Raw genomic sequence first — 15967 nt, forward strand, 5'->3', positions numbered from 1 at the left:
GTTCACCCTTCTGCCATGGTACATATGAAGTCCAAAGTCAATATTTCCTCACCGAAGCAAGTGCTTTCCCCAGAGCATCTCCAGTCTGGGAGCTGCCTGCTGCTCCGCTTCCTCTATTTGCTGCAAAAACAAAAGTCAGAATATGAAAAACCAGGCAGTGAGACGCCAAATGATTTTCTATTCCTGGTCCATTTACTCACAATTTAATTGCATTTTTAATGCTAATTACGACACATTAATCTTTAATTAGCATTAATTTGTTTGCTGAGGTAGATGTCAAATATATTCATGTTACATTTTTTTACAGATAAAATACAAACCTGACACCCTGGTTTAAAGATAAAGTGTTTTAGTTGCTATTACATTCCCCCTGGTTGTATATGAGTGGTTGGTGGTGAACAGTAGCAGGTGAGCATATGATGGTCATTGCTAAAAAGTGTGCAGTACTTTCAGGTCCCTGAAATCCTCAGAATTTGCCTTTTCTTTATATTTTATATAGTAAACTAAATTATCTTCATGAATGATTTACATCTGCTTTCAAATTTAAAAAAACCTTTTTTTTTTGGCTATACAGCAAAATGAGATACTCCTCTCAGAGTTCCACAATAAACAAAATAAAACAAAAAAATCTATAACAGGCCTGCCTTCCTAGGAGGGAAAATATTTTTAATATTTTAAGTAACATATATTCTCCACATATTTTAAGTCTGTGTTCACATTTAAAGAATTTGAACCCTTAGCTACTAAAAGTCAATGTTGTCTCAAATTCTGGAGATAAAGTAAGTCCACATGATGAAGAAGCAATCTCTATTATCTTAAACACTGGTGTTTCTACCTACAAAATAGATGAACAAAGAGTACAGTCAGCCTTCTGTATCCACAGATTCGGCATCCAAGGATTTAACTGACCTCGGATCAAAAATCTTCAGAAAAAAAAAAAAAAAATTCCATACAGTTCCAAAAAGCAAAACTCGAATTTGTTGTTAGTGGCAACTATTTACATAGCATTTATATTGTATTAGGTATTATAAATAATCTAGAGATGACTTAACGTATATGAGAGGATGTGCAGGGTTATGTGCATATACTGCGCCCTTTTATAAAGGGACTTCAGCGTCCTCAGGTTTTGGTATCTGTTGGGCGGTCCTGGAACCAATCCGCTGGAAGGATACTGAAGGATGACTGTACTGTTAATAAAGGGATATAGGTTCTGGTATATAATTCGAAGCCAGCTCTATCTAACAAGTGTCTTTTGGAAGCAATTTGCCTTTATAAAATGGTATAGCCAGTGGTGTCCTTCGTTTACATTTATTAAGGCCTCAGCATAAGCAAATAGATATAATATTTAAATAAAACCTATTAAGCTCCAGGAGAAGATGTTTCTCACTATTTTGTGAAATAAGAAAAGGAAATCTTAAATCAACTGATTAACCCAAGCAAAACTTCATTACACATTTAAAACTTAAGAAAAATTCCCAGCCCTATCCTCAACCCAAGAAAGCAACCCTTCTGGCAAATGTGACATCTTCAGCTTCCAGATCTGTAAAATACAGTCGCGGGATCAGATGGCAAGTGGTCAAATTATCTTCGTCTCTAGCTTATCCTGACCTCTGCTTAGCATAGTTAAATTATGCTTGTTATTTTTACATATTTATATGTTAGGTATGAGAGTTCGATAATCTTTTGATGTGTGCTTTATTTGGTTAACAAAACTCACACCCACATTCATTTGTTAATTACTAAAACTGAAAGAAGACTGGTATGTGATAAAAAGAACACAATCACCTTCTGACAAAACAAACCTATTCTTATTCTTATCACAAATTCATAATAATAAAAATATATTAGTTGCTAGTACTAAGGAATTTATGTATAAGAAAGTTCTTTGAAATGAGGGTCTGACATCATACAATTCAGCTAGTGGAAGGAACTCAGAGATCAAGAGTGCTAAAAATACTTAATATAAGAGATAACTGAAATTATATCTGGTGTGAAAATAAAAATTTCTGCATCAAGGAGTTCTTTTAAAACTTAAGACAATTCTAAAGAGAAAATAATAAAGATTTTGAAAACACAAAGAGCACTAACACTTTTTAGCATGTATTACCATGGTATTTGGGGGCAATTATACGTATATATTTGTTTTTCTTCCCCCCCAGAAGCAATATTATCATATATACTTAAAATTAGATTTATCAGTCAAAATAATTTGTGATATCTGCTTGACTAGAAAACAGATCTTCATGAAATGAAAATTCAGAGCCACAATAGAAAAAAATTACATTACCTAACAAAGAAACTAAACTCAAATAGGATAAGATATTGTTATACTGATGGATAAAACTTGCTGCTGTAGTAGCTTTCAAAAGATTAATTCTTTGAACAGCTTTAAAATGAGAATAATAAGTGTTTTAAAATATACTTTCATGAAACCAAACAGAAAGAATTAAAAACCAACAAAAATATTTTAGAGACATTTAAAAAATAAAGTATACTCTCAATTTATCCCTTCCTCCCACCCTTTCCTCTCTGGTAACCATAAATTCATTGTCTAAATCTGTGAGTCTGTTTCTGTTTTGTAAATAAGTTCATTTGCATCTTTTTCTTTTTAGATTGGGAGTATGGGATTGACATGTACACCCTGCTATATTTAAAACAGATAAGCAACAAGGACCTACTGTTAAAAAAAAAAAAAGAATATGCCTAATTCAAAAATAAATTATATAGGGCATAAAAATCATACTTCAGAAGAGATAAGATACAATCCTTACGACCTTTTCATACTACGCCTTTCTAACTAAACTTTCTATTAGTGCCTGTTTTATACAGGGAGATGTTAGAACTCAGGAAGTATAATAGAAAGACAGGATTTAGCGCCTTACATTATGTTGTCATGAAAATGTTTCAGAAAACTACAAAGGCTGTTCATGGAAGCCACTGATAAGAGCAGACTATTTTTTAACATACAGCCAGCCATTCTACCTTGCAACAGCTGGAGAACCACCCCCAGGGCTTAAATTTCAAAGCAGTTTATTGGGACCAGTTTGCCCTTTCACTTGGAATGCCTTTTGTTCTGTTCCAGGAAACACTGGAGAAGACACATTTTCAAGAGTCCCTAAACATGTTCAGCTACATGGGTCCTTCTCCTGAAGATTTCTTTGTAGTTGTGTGCCTGTTATGTGAAAGGGCATGAATAATCAGAAAGTGAATATATATTTAATTCTCAAATAGCAAAATTTCTTCTATACTGAAGAAACGGGTCATGTTTAGCAAACTACACTCCTCATTAAATGTGTGCTCATCAAATCCACTTTCCCACCTTTAACGTAACAGGACTTGATTACTATTCCAGGCCTGAGTTTCTGTCAACTGATATTATCAGAGATTACCAAAATGCCCAGATAACAGAAATAAAGAGAAAAACTATTGCCGCCCTGCTTGGTAAAGACTGGATGGATTTCTCATGTTATTTTAGCTCTTACCAGTTTCTCTAGCTCAAGAGAAAAAAAAAAAAAAAAAATCAAATCTCTAAGTAGAGCTGTAACATAAATATGAATGGAAGATGAGAAGTTATTAAGAGGAACTGTAATTTTGTAGGAGGATTTGACACTGCCAGCCACCCAAGCATTATTCAGATGGCTTGAACACAGGTGCTATTGCTTGCCAGAAGATGGAGCAAAAAGAAGGGTTTAGTCTTTTCAGCTACAGGTGGGACCACCCTCGGTCTCAAACTCCACTTTGGGGAAAATGACAATTTCCATTAGACATACCCTAATCCAAACATCAGGATGAGTGGTGTCTGGGGATTGACTGCTGTGAACCAGAATTTGGACGATGTGTTACCCCTTTACTGCACACCCAGAATCCCAGGCTGGGCACATCCTGAAGATATAAAAGGATGAAGAGGTGCAATTCATAGTGCCTTTGTCTGAAAGAAGATGATGGTTTTAAAAACTTAAGTTTTTCTGAACTGTGTCCAAGTGACCCTCATGTTATTAAACTAGTAGAAGCAGCCTAACAATGTCATGAGATTCTCTACAAAGATAACAAAAGAAGGAGCATTTCCAGCCTTCCTACGACCTACAATTTTAGAATAAAAACTTACATCTAGGCTACGACGTACTCATTTTTAGCAGGAGGGATTCCTAGGAATTCAGGGGAGAAGCTGGGCCCCCTGACCATGCGCAGGAAATGGATGAGAAGACTTAAATCAAACCGGTTTATTGTTCTCTGTTGGTGGTCTTTGTAACTAAGATGCCACGACACTGCTGGATAAAATTCCTATTACTCTTAGGCTCTGTGCCTGTTCATCACCCAACTGTATTTGAAGGCTCAAGATTCTTGTAAAAGACGAAGTGAATCTTATGTGACTACTCTCATAATAAAATTACTGTGAAACCAAGTCCTCAAGGGGAAACGGACATAATGTTTCTACTAGAAAAGCCACATACTAAAACGCATCGTGTCATACAAACATGTCATTAGAAGTGAAAGTTGGAAGCCAGATTAATCCATGAACCAGATAGATATTCCAGGGTAATCTTTAGCATATGTTGCATTCAATCAATCTTGGAAGTCTGTTCCTTCAACACTGTTTGGTTTGAGGTTGAAAAACATGGCAAATACCATGCTTTAGAAAAGCAGGCCGGTTCAAGACTAATAAAACAATAACAGTTATTATAACCATTATGCTAGCTCTATGCCCAATTCCCTCTGAGAAGAAGGGAGGGTGTGTAGCCCCAAACCACAAGCACTCACACCCTCTGAATGCATACAAGTGGTATCTCCCAGTGGGTAACTGAAGCGCTCTTGTCCTTGGGTAGTCTAAGGGGATTGTGTTAGTCTCAGGGGATTGAGGTGGGTCTCTCAACCCTTTTGAATAGGAAGGGCTATTGGATAAGGCAGGTAGAAAGGAAATATGCAGACAGTACGTACCTACATGTACCATGTATATGACTACCATCTTCTAGACATCTCTCTCCTCTAGAGTTGGTATCTAATAACTAAGTACATTTCCTCCTCTGTATGCATGCTCACATGCAGAGGCATTATTGGACTGTAGTGATTCTAAAGTACACTGAGCAGCATTACACTGAAAGAGTTTTAGGAATCAAGTTGAAAGGCTCTGATGGTGGTAACTCTTGAAGCCCTCAGACTTAGCTTCTATCCTTAACTGGCTGCCACATCAGGTGAACGACTAAGAATCCACGGTGTGTTCCATGCACTATATTCATGTAATTTCAGGGTGCTAAACAGACCCTTCTAAGTCAGACATGCCTAATGCAACCTCCGGAGTTTGCTGGCAAGGCTTCGCAGAAAAGTAGTGGTCTACATGCCACATGTAAAATATTTTACTGTACGATTCTTTCAAAAATCCATGGATGAATGTGTCATTTAAAAAAAATCCTGTCGATGGGCTTCCCTGGTGGCGCAGTGGTTGAGCGTCCGCCTGCCGATGCAGGGGATACGGGTTCCTGCCCCGGTCCGGGAACATCCCACATGCCGCGGAGCGGCTGGGCCCTTGAGCCATGGCCGCTGAGCCTGCGCGTCCGGAGCCTGTGCTCCGCAACGGGAGAGGCCGCAACAGTGAGAGGCCCGCGTACCGCAAAAAGAAAAAAAGAAATCCTGTCGTTAATAAAATCTGAGTCAGCTTTGTCCTTCCAAGCATTTCTCAAAAAATGATATTGGGCGTTAAAGGGCAAAAGAAAACAAAACAAGAAACAACGGCTATCCCTCCAAGTCAAACACAGCCATCCTGAACCTCAGTGAGCATCTTCCATCTTTCAGATGCAGAGGACAGAGCCGGAGGCAAAGGAGCATGTTTCCAGAGAGGTTACCCTCTGATGATTCTGGAGTTTACATCTCACTCCACATGCATTTTGTTGTCCTGTCACTGGTTGAGGACAATCATTGACTGCCAGGAAGACACGGTATAACATGAAACTGAGAGATGGAGCAATGATCTTCCTCTGAACTGAAAAAGCCACTTCCTAAGACATCAACGCCATTTATGAAAAGACTGCGTTGCCTTGCAACTTTTCACCAAGAAAACTTGAAAAATGTGATGTCCATGTGTTAGTGCTTGAACCCCATTCTTACGGCATTAGTATTGCTTACAGTCATTTTCTACAGAATCATGTGTGTAATCTCAAACATGTGTCAGGCTATGTGTTCCCTATTTACCAATTATTTAATTAGTTCTGTTTGTTCTTTGAGATACAGGCAATGTAATATTTCTTTATTTCCTGCATTTCAGAATGAGTGAGTATATGCCAAATATTTTCAAAAGTCTACAGATGTATCCTATTAATCCATACTGTTTGTTAGGGAAGTATCACTAACATCAGAAGAGAAATCTTCTCTTCTTGTTACACAGACATACTGCCATCCCTGGCTTCTACCACACTGTGAAAATCGAACTAAAGCCTAGGAGAATTAAAGTGCAAAGAAAAAAATAATAAAGTGCAAAGAACCAGGAGCGACTCGGACCCCGTGCAATATTAAGGTTTACTATCATACTTAAATTCTCCTCTGTATTTTAACTTAAGGAATTTGAGGATGTATTATTTTAGGGATGAACACTCTAGAATGTTCTCCCCTAAAGTAACCCTAAAGTAATAATTGTATGTATGCAAATTAATAAAGATCTGTTCCTCCAGAAAGCTGAATTACCATGTCTACTTATGTCCCGAAATGATTCTGAAGCTTTCTCACAGGCTGCTAGTGATTTTGACAAGTACACCCATGATGATGGAGTAATTTATGCAATAAAGTTGTTCCTAAAAAGCATTTTCTGGGTTCCCAAATCGCACACTTTTCCCTTTGAAAATTATAGCTCCTTTATTATTGTCTAGACCCCGCTCCACTTAAACAGGGCCCTTTGGTCTGGATAAAAAGTTAAGTCCATCTTTAGGATGTAGCTGAGCCCATTAGTATGTAGAAGTCACCTATTATTGCCCTAACCGCCCAGACCAAATGAAGGAGAGTAGATATTCCTGTTCATCTACAAGCCAGTAATGAGCCAATCAGCTTAAATAAAGCAAATTCCATTCCCACTGAGACTTGTCGTGGCTCTGCTGACCACAGTTTGTGGAGGATAATCACACCATCTCATAATATCTCTTTCTCCCCAAGTCCTGACTTCCTTCGTGGCGCAGTGGTTTAGAATCCACCTGCTAATGCAGGGGACATGGGTTTGAGCCCTGGTCCGGGAAGATCCCACATGCCACAGAGCAACTAAGCCCATGCGCCACAACTACTAAGCCTGCACTCTAGAGTCCACGAGCCACAACTACTGAGCCCGTGTGCCACAACTACTGAAGTCTGCACGCCTGGAGCTCGTGCTCTGCAACAAGAGAAGCCACTGCAACGAGAAGCCCGCGCACCACAACGAAGAGTAGCCCTGGCTCACCGCAACTAGAGAAAGCCTGCGTGCAGCAACGAAGACCCAATGCAGCCAAAAAAAAAAAAAGACTGTTTGGCAAATCAGTCAATATAAACTTCTTTTCAAATGGTGCCTAGGTCTACTTTCCTCAACTCAAGCTTTTGCTCTACCTTTGTACCTTCCTAAAAAAAGAAAATTACTCAAACCATAAGTAGACAGGAAATGTGCCTTGTAAGAGGAGGAATGACCGGTCATCCTTCTTTATAACTAGACCTCATGACTGCAGAAAGGGGTTTTCCATTTGTCAAACCACATTGAAGTGAAATATGCTTTTCTCACTCTTTCAGTTCTGCACTTCTTTCTTTCTTCTTGTTTTTCGGATCTGCCAAAACTGCATTGATAGCTAACAAAACTTCCCCACTCGACCTCTGCCCGTAGCTCTCCAAGGTCAAACTGATGCAACGCATTGGTAGAGGCTTTGTTATGAAAGTTACAAAAATGGAAACTCTTCCCTAAATTCGCCTCTTAGTGCGACATGGCGGCGAAGGGAAGGGCTGCTAGCTGGCTCATCTCAAGTGTGAAGTATATTATTGAGTAAGCAGGGAGTGTATTATTTAGGCAGAATTCTATTTGCAACATTTCAAAACACATCTCTTCTCGTTCATCAAAAACTCTCCCCCTCATAAGTGATTCATGCCACTTCCCGAAGTTCCAGAGACTATCTAAAGAAAATGAAAAAAAAACAAAACAAAAAAAAACTGCGAAGAGCTGAGGAGACTAAACAGCAGTATTCTTCTGTCATACATTCTTCTCTATAAAATGTACAGTTAGTGTTCTCGTCACGAACTGGACCCACTAGAAGTGATCATAAGGCCGAGCTAGGGGTGGGTTTGAGCTACAGCCAGAGGAGGTGGCGACCAAGGGAAGTCTGAGGTTTTAATAAGACCCTGAAGCGTCAGGCTGTGCCGCTCATCTGAATGACAGGGTTGTCAAAGGCAGAATCAGAAGCTGGTGGCTGCCTCACCGCTAACCCGGACTCTTCCTCCAGGGGCAGCTGCATGCCCTGCCTGGCTCTTCCCTCAAGAGAAGAGTGTTGGTGGGCTAACCATCCGTCCTAGGGAGAGGACCATAATGGGCATCACGAAAATTGAGAAGATGATGGCTCAGCTCATTCGATAGAGGCACTCTGCTTGGGTTGTAACTTATCAGTGAATTTGCTGCGAAAAAGCAGCAACTAACTCCTGGCCCACTGATGCCCAGGCATCCCCTCTCCCATAAGTCAGCAAACACTTCGTCCCCTCTTCGTCCCCCCCCCACATCTCCTCTCCCATAAGTCAGCAAACACTTCGTCTCCCATAAGTCAGCAAACACTTCGTCAACGATGCCACAGTCTCCATAAGGTGAAGCTATCTAGTTATTAATAACAATCTATAAATGTCACACGAGCTATTTTTCAGAAGACAGCGCTGTGTTACGGTTAAAAGCTTTGCACAGTGACTGGAACTAGAGAAGCGATAAATAACTCCTACTTAGAGCTATTATGCCTTCTATCTTACTAATCTTCAGTGGTTCGTCTTACTGAAGTTCACTTTGTTAGCTGTTTGAGACTGTGAGAAGCAAGGTAGTTTTGGTCTATTTAAACCTTTATTCGATCTAATCACTCACAATGGAGAAAGTGGCCAAATTTCATTTTCTTGGGACAAAAAAAGTGATTACAGTCAAGCCAATGACAATTTGTGTTTGGTTCATCTGTCTGTTCATTTTGGTTATGTGATAAAAATCCACTGCTTGATTACTGTTCAGTGATGGGGTGGGGAGAGGTCCTCGATTATTAAACCCTGACACTGGTTGTCGGCAACAGAACTGGCGTTTCCAAGACTCACCCATTATACTGTCTGTTCCGTTGGCAGGAGGTGTACAAGACGAGGTGCTGTAATGGTTTGTACCACTACGGTGGAAAGTGGACATCGGAGGAAGACTGGAATTGATGTCTGCTGAGGAGTGTGATGGATAGCTCTGTGGCAAGAAGCAGAAAAAGGAGGCCATGTTTAATCACAAAACATCTGGTGGATTAGTTTTCCAACACTTCTTTCAGAACTCTTCGCTTTGCAATGGAGACAGCCCTCGGAATTTCAAAATATCCAAGAATACATCTTGCTTAGCTCTGACAGCTTTCATTTTTCAAATAATAAAATACAAAGACATAGTTGGTTTGGGTTTGCATCAAATCTAGGGGAATATAATGGCAATGCTGGACCTTGAGAAATGATCACGATCTCTAAATATAAAAATTACTGCTTAAAGGCGTGTCTAGGACTTCAGCAACATAAGAGACCACCACCATTATTCTTTTTCTGTATGGCTTATTGATCAAGTAAGAAAGATTCCATAATATAATGAATAAAACACCACCATGACCCACAGCATTTACATTCCACTTCATCCTGACCTTCTGAATACAAACGGACCAAGAATAACCAGTCTCAAATCTTCTTCCTGACAAACTGGATCATCTTTCTGAACGCCAGCAAGAACAAAATGGTAAATGAAAAATTTAAAAAGCAGTAATGATTCAATATCTCTGTAAAGCATTAACACATAAAGCCTGACATCAATGACCGTGTTGAATTACACTGGAACAAACGAACGGAGAATGACTTATTTTACTTCTTTCTTTATAGGTCCTCTCGCTTAGCAATATGCCATAGAGTTGACTATGAAGAAAGAACATCGTCTTTTACAGAATCATTTACTTTAAGGCTTAGCTTTGGGTTCGACTATCATACTAGTTGTCCAAATAAGCTGCTTTTCTTGGGGCATCTCACAGTGCCTGTAAGTGCTGTACCATCAGCAGATCACTAACAGAAACGTGGTTATTTACAAAACCATGGTCATTTACAAAAATAGAGCTATTTTCTTTTTCATGACAAGAAAGTAGCTTAAAAAGTTATTCTCATAGGCATTTGAATGGATTACAGACATGTGAAGGAAAAGTATGTAAGTTAAAATATAATACTTTTTCTTTCTATGTAGTATATTAATGGGCTATGCATCTTTATTATATCATTATTGGAGATTCTGCTGAAATTAAGAGATTGAATATGATGCTGAAAGTCAGGGGTGATTAAAGCGTGGACACACTGTGTCTTGGGATCCCCTAGTTATTTCGTGAGGCCCATCTTGGGTTCTATCTCTTCCTTGAGGGTCCCTTACTACTTCCAACTCTTTCATAATCTCGTCTCTTTGAATCCCTAATGCGTTTACATTCTGCACTGCGCCATTAAACACTTAATTAAATGTTGCTTTTCCATGCTTTCTCTTTCAAGAGCATTTCCACCGAAACTGTAAACTCTTCAAGGGGAGGGACAGAGCTCATAGCTCCGCATCCCACAACTTGTGGCTGAGTGCTAAACACACTCATCCTATGAACAAAGAACAACAGGTTACCAGCTCGTGTTTAATAAATAGTGGACTGAAATGCTACTTATCTGAGAGACAACTAAACAGTTTAGAAAATGAATCTACATTTTGGAGTCAGTTTGCCAATGACGTGGCAGATGCCTTTAAAAATATTACCTCTGCACACTCCAAACAGTCCAACGGAAAGGACAACTTCAGTGAGAAAGTTGGGATGATGCCCTTAAACCATTCCAAGTTCCCAAGAATGCCTTTCAAACTTTAAAATTTCATGGACATCTTTGCTTGACCAAAAATTCCTTAGGCCACCTGTTAAACTCATTTCTACTTGGCACTTACAGAATACCCCAAGTAGTCCACGAAATTTTCTCCAAAGAATGATAGAGTGGGCCCATTCCATAGTACGACTGACCTAAAAAACTGGATAAGCCATGGAAGACCAAACTTAGAAGAGCTATTTCTGCTTGAGAGCTAAAGACTATAATAATGTAGAAAAAAGAAACAGACTATGGAAAAAGAAAAGTAAAAAAGATGCTTTGATTTCATTTCTACCCAGTCCTATTCCATGCTGAGTTTCTGAAGCATAGAGAAACCTTATAAATCAGTCCCAAGCTTGCAAAAATCAAAACAGAGGAAAAAGCATTTTGAAAAATAGTTAAATACCTACAATAATGACAGGATGAGACAGGAAAAAGATTACTGCATCAGTGAGAACTTTTAGACCCTTTCAACTTGGTGTAAAATGGGCAGTAATTCAGGATTTGACAAAGGGTTACTACTGAGTTCAGAGAATAAAGAGAAAAGTTCTTCCCCACAGATTTTAATGGGGAAACCAATGCAATCCATGTAAATCAGTAATTTTTAGAGACTCACAGAAAATTAGATGCTGAAAGAAGTTAATGAGATTTATAACTAGACTATTTCACAAAGAAAAGGATTTTGACAACTACTGTCACTCAAAGACGTAATAAAAACACCACAGAAAATATTAGTGATATGTGAATAATGTCTCTTGAAGAGTATTTAGGGATCAACTATAAGCACTCCCCTTAGTCTTTCTTACTTCAGCTATTAATACTGTCCACCCTGCTTGCCACAAAGGCAAAGGAAAGGGGAAGTATGACAAAGTGTTATGGTTTTACATGCCCACTATTTGTTTATTTATTTTTACTTATGATACCCAATTATAGTGTATTTGGAGTCTACTGACAGAGTAAATGTTGAAAATGTTTCCATGAGTGATGTTTTTATCAACCTATGGGTCGATAATTCACAAAGAAGAAAATATAGTTGTTAGCACATACTAAGAATAAAGTAGTCAAACTCTGGGCTAGAGCAGGGTTGCACAATCTTGGCACTGTTCATCTTTTGTGCCTGATCATTCTTTGCTTGGCAGGGGTTGGGTGTGGGTGTAGGGGGGTTCCTCCCACGCATTGTAGTATGTTTCCCGAATCCCTGGTCTCTGTACGCTAGATTCCGGCAGCACCTATATGCACCACGCCCCTCTGAGTTGTAACATCCCAAAATGTCTCCAGAGATCACCAAACATTCCCTGTAGGGCAAAATTGCTCCCAGTGAGAGTCACTGGAGTAAGACTTTATGTTACAAACAATGAAAGACAACAGCACTTCCTTTATATTAAAATTCCAGACTCCCAGGACTATTTCCCTCTGTGGTACAAAGACCATGCCTAAGCCATGCCAGACTGCAGGGACTCTATCCTATTTTTGAAAAGAACTCTGCCAAGTCATTCCAAACTTAAGCCTTCTACAACAGCTCATCCCAAAGCTTAACCACAAACTCCGTTCTTCTGAGTGAGTTTGCATGTGTATCTGTGACATAGCAGTGATTAGCTGTGGGATTGTTGTAGAGGCTGAAACTGTTCAGGGGATTTAAAGAATCAAAATGGGTGACTTGACAGTTGCTACTGATATATGTGGATTTTAAGCTTTGTGATTACATGTTCTATTATAACACAGTATAAAGTGATAAAGGCAATAATGTTTCTAAAATGTGCTACCTTCAGAGACATACTAATTTGGCCAAATTACACCCAAAGTAATCCAAGGAAAGCTTTCTTCTTTTTCTCAAACTATTCCTTTGTTCAGTATAGAATTGGGCAAAAGCTCCAGATGAAATTTTTTTTTTTTTTTTTTGCGGTACGCGGGCCTCTCACTGTTGTGGCCTCTCCCGTTGCGGAACACAGGCTCCGGATGCGCAGGCCCAGCGGCCATGGCCCACGGGCCCAGCCGCTCCGCGGCACGTGGGATTCTCCCGGAGCAGGGCACGAACCCGTGTCCCCTGCATCGGCAGGCGGACTCTCAACCACTGAGCCACCAGGGAAGCCCTCCAGATGAAAATTTTAAGGAACTACCATTACTTTGAAATGAAAGGTAACTAACCACCTACTGTATACTCAAATGATTCTCAATCACTCTCAGACTTTTAGAAGTCACTTCAGCAAGAGAATTTTGAATAGTTACTGAAATCACAATGATTACTAGATATAATCATTCAATAGTTTCCCTATCAGTGAGAAAATTCATCAGGATACATTACCAGAGACCTAATTCATTTGCCCTTCTGAAAAACAAAACCCCTCATCTCTAAGATCTGCTAAACGATCATGTTAAGAATGAAAATTGTTTTGAGATGGATAAATGACATTACAAATATAGCACCTGATACAACCTATTGGGTTACTCCTTCAAAATGATCTTTCCTCCTGGTTGATAATATTGTTTTGGTTCAGCAAACTTTTCTAAAAGGGTGTAGCTGGTTTCCTTTTTAAAATTACATTTTCTGTGCATTTGAGCGCATTTTCAACATGCTTCCCCCATGCAGTGAACTCGATTGGGATAAAAATCAAACCACCTAAGTCGAAGTTCTAGATCATGATAAAGGAAGAAAGAAATACAGGAGCGAAGAAAAGTAAATGTCAAATGAAATTCCAACATATAGTACAGTGCCGAAGTCTTTTATTTGTAATCAAAACTTTCCTTGCCTACAGGACACATACAATTTTGATCATGGGTTCTTTAGAGAAGTGCAAAATGATGATGGCGAAATAAAAATGTTAGCCAAGAAGAAATTCTATTATAATAATAAGTGCTATTTCTTTAAACTTTCATGCTAATGACTCTAAGTAGGAGGTGGGAGAAGAAGAAATTTGAAAGTAAATCATCTGCTATTTATTGAAAATGTGCTGAAATTTAAGATAGTTTGTGATTTCCACATTCAAACTTGAGAGATGATTAAAAAAAGGTCAATTCCATCTCCATCATTTATCTCTCATTTGAGAATAAGCTAACTGACCTCCCAGTGTCTCTGTCACTAGGACTAACTAAATTGATACTTGAAAGGATATCGGAAATCTTAACCTCTGGGATGTTTTCAGTCATCAGAATAGGATATGTCACCTTTTCAATATCTCTGGTGGCTGAGCAAAAGAGAATAAAGACCACAGAAATCCAGAAAGTACTATCTCCTATATTAGAACAGAGAAAGAAACATAAATCTGGGTATTAGAAGAAAAAGGAGCACATCGCAAGATGGAGAGTAGTAATATAAGTCCCACTAACTGGATTTTTCATACTCTTTTGCATTTTGAAGATTAGAGGTTCATACCTTTTTTAAAGCCATTTTACTGCGCAAGATACTTGGTCCCATATTATCTGCATCCCAAACCTTCATCTAGAAGTACTCTTTCCTCCATTTAGTGATAGACTTAAGATCAGTGGGTTCTGGGCTGTGGTAGGTTTTGAGGTTAGAAAAACATCTGATGCGTTACTTCCTCCAGAATAAAGACACATACTAGGATGGATGAGTATAGTATTGGAGGGTATGGAAGTATAGCTAAAATACTGAAAATTGGGAATCTGATCTAAACAGAAGCCCCATGGTTGCTGTTACTGATGGGAGTGTATAGGAAACATGAACGCTTTCCTTCAGGTGTGGTACAAGAGTTCAAAGCTGTCACGAGCTACAGAAGCCGGTCAAGGGGAAATGGAAATGCCCGTGGGAGATGTGTTATCACCTACTTTCAAAGTCCACCAGCTATCACTCTGCCCCCTGCAGTATATCCTTCAGTACTACAGATAGCAAAAAACCCCACCCCAAACCAAAAACCAAAAAAAAACCAAAAAAAAAAACCCAAGGAGCCGCCACAGCTAAAATTCTGCAACTCAAATACAATATGTATTTATGTACCAAGGGACGATGACACCGTGATAAAGAAAGCACAGAACAAAACGCAATAAACAGAAGGACAGCGACAAAGAGAATATGGCTTAGGAAGGTGGTCTGATTGAGTTTATGTCTTTGACTGCAGAAACAATACAACTGTAAGAATAACGGGTACGTGCCAGTTTTACATTCGTCGACAGAGTCCACGTGTACGTGCATGCAAAGGCAGGGTGAGATTTAATAAACAAGCTGTGTTGTCCCCATTACCAAGTGAGTCTGCCTTACCAAACGTTCATGTGGATGCAGGCTGCAGTAGCTGCTAGACTGTGGAATATGAGAAGAATTGCCCAACATTCCTCCATAGCCAGGCTGATTCATCCCACTGGAGGAGCTCCAAGGGTCACTGCTGTGATGGCCATCTGTAAAGGACAAAGAAAACCATGACTTTTCTGAGGCACTCAGCCTTGCCTTATAGAGTAGGGTGTTTTCATATCCTGGAAAATGACTGCCTGTTGTATATTCATCTTTGTGTTGCTGAGCTGATTATATCAGAAGACAGTCTCATTATTTTTTCCCAAGTGGCTCTATATTGCCAAACAAATATAAATATTTAACAGAGTTAAAGGGTTCTTAGTAAAAATTTAACTGTAAAAGAACAGAACATATTTCTACATAGAACTATGTCAAGACAGCAAGGTAGCTAATGCTAAAGAAAACATTTCTTAGAGGTCTCCCTTTTTTTTTTTTCTATGAAAACCAACTAAAAAATTAAACTGTTCCTAAATTTTGGGGTGAAAATAAAACACTTGAGATATTACAGGGTTGGCAAGCTTACAAGTTTTGAGAGCATATAAAGAAATAAGTAATAATGAAAAAAAAAATTTCTGATTTCAGATTGGATTTCATTTTTGTGACACACAGAGTAGATGGAATTAAAGCTGGAATTACATTCTGGTATGTAGGGAAGAGGAACCTCATGTA

General features: G+C 39.0%; 1 protein-coding gene across 13 annotated transcripts in view; it reads right to left on the bottom strand.

Annotated features, from left to right (window-relative positions):
- The window catches only part of TCF4 (transcription factor 4), a 360227-nt gene that overhangs the window by 40179 nt on the left and 304081 nt on the right, over positions 1–15967 (bottom strand). For all 13 annotated transcript variants that reach the window (XM_060029101.1, XM_060029100.1, XM_060029098.1 and 10 more), the window contains 3 exons: positions 15272–15405; positions 9268–9400; positions 53–120 (listed from right to left, as the gene is read on the bottom strand). In XM_060029101.1, coding sequence (XP_059885084.1) covers positions 53–120; positions 9268–9400; positions 15272–15405 — 335 coding nt within the window. The remainder of the gene's footprint in view (positions 1–52; positions 121–9267; positions 9401–15271; positions 15406–15967) is intronic.

This window comes from Delphinus delphis, chromosome 13 (assembly GCF_949987515.2).
Source record: "Delphinus delphis chromosome 13, mDelDel1.2, whole genome shotgun sequence".
Taxonomy (NCBI): domain Eukaryota; kingdom Metazoa; phylum Chordata; class Mammalia; order Artiodactyla; family Delphinidae; genus Delphinus; species Delphinus delphis.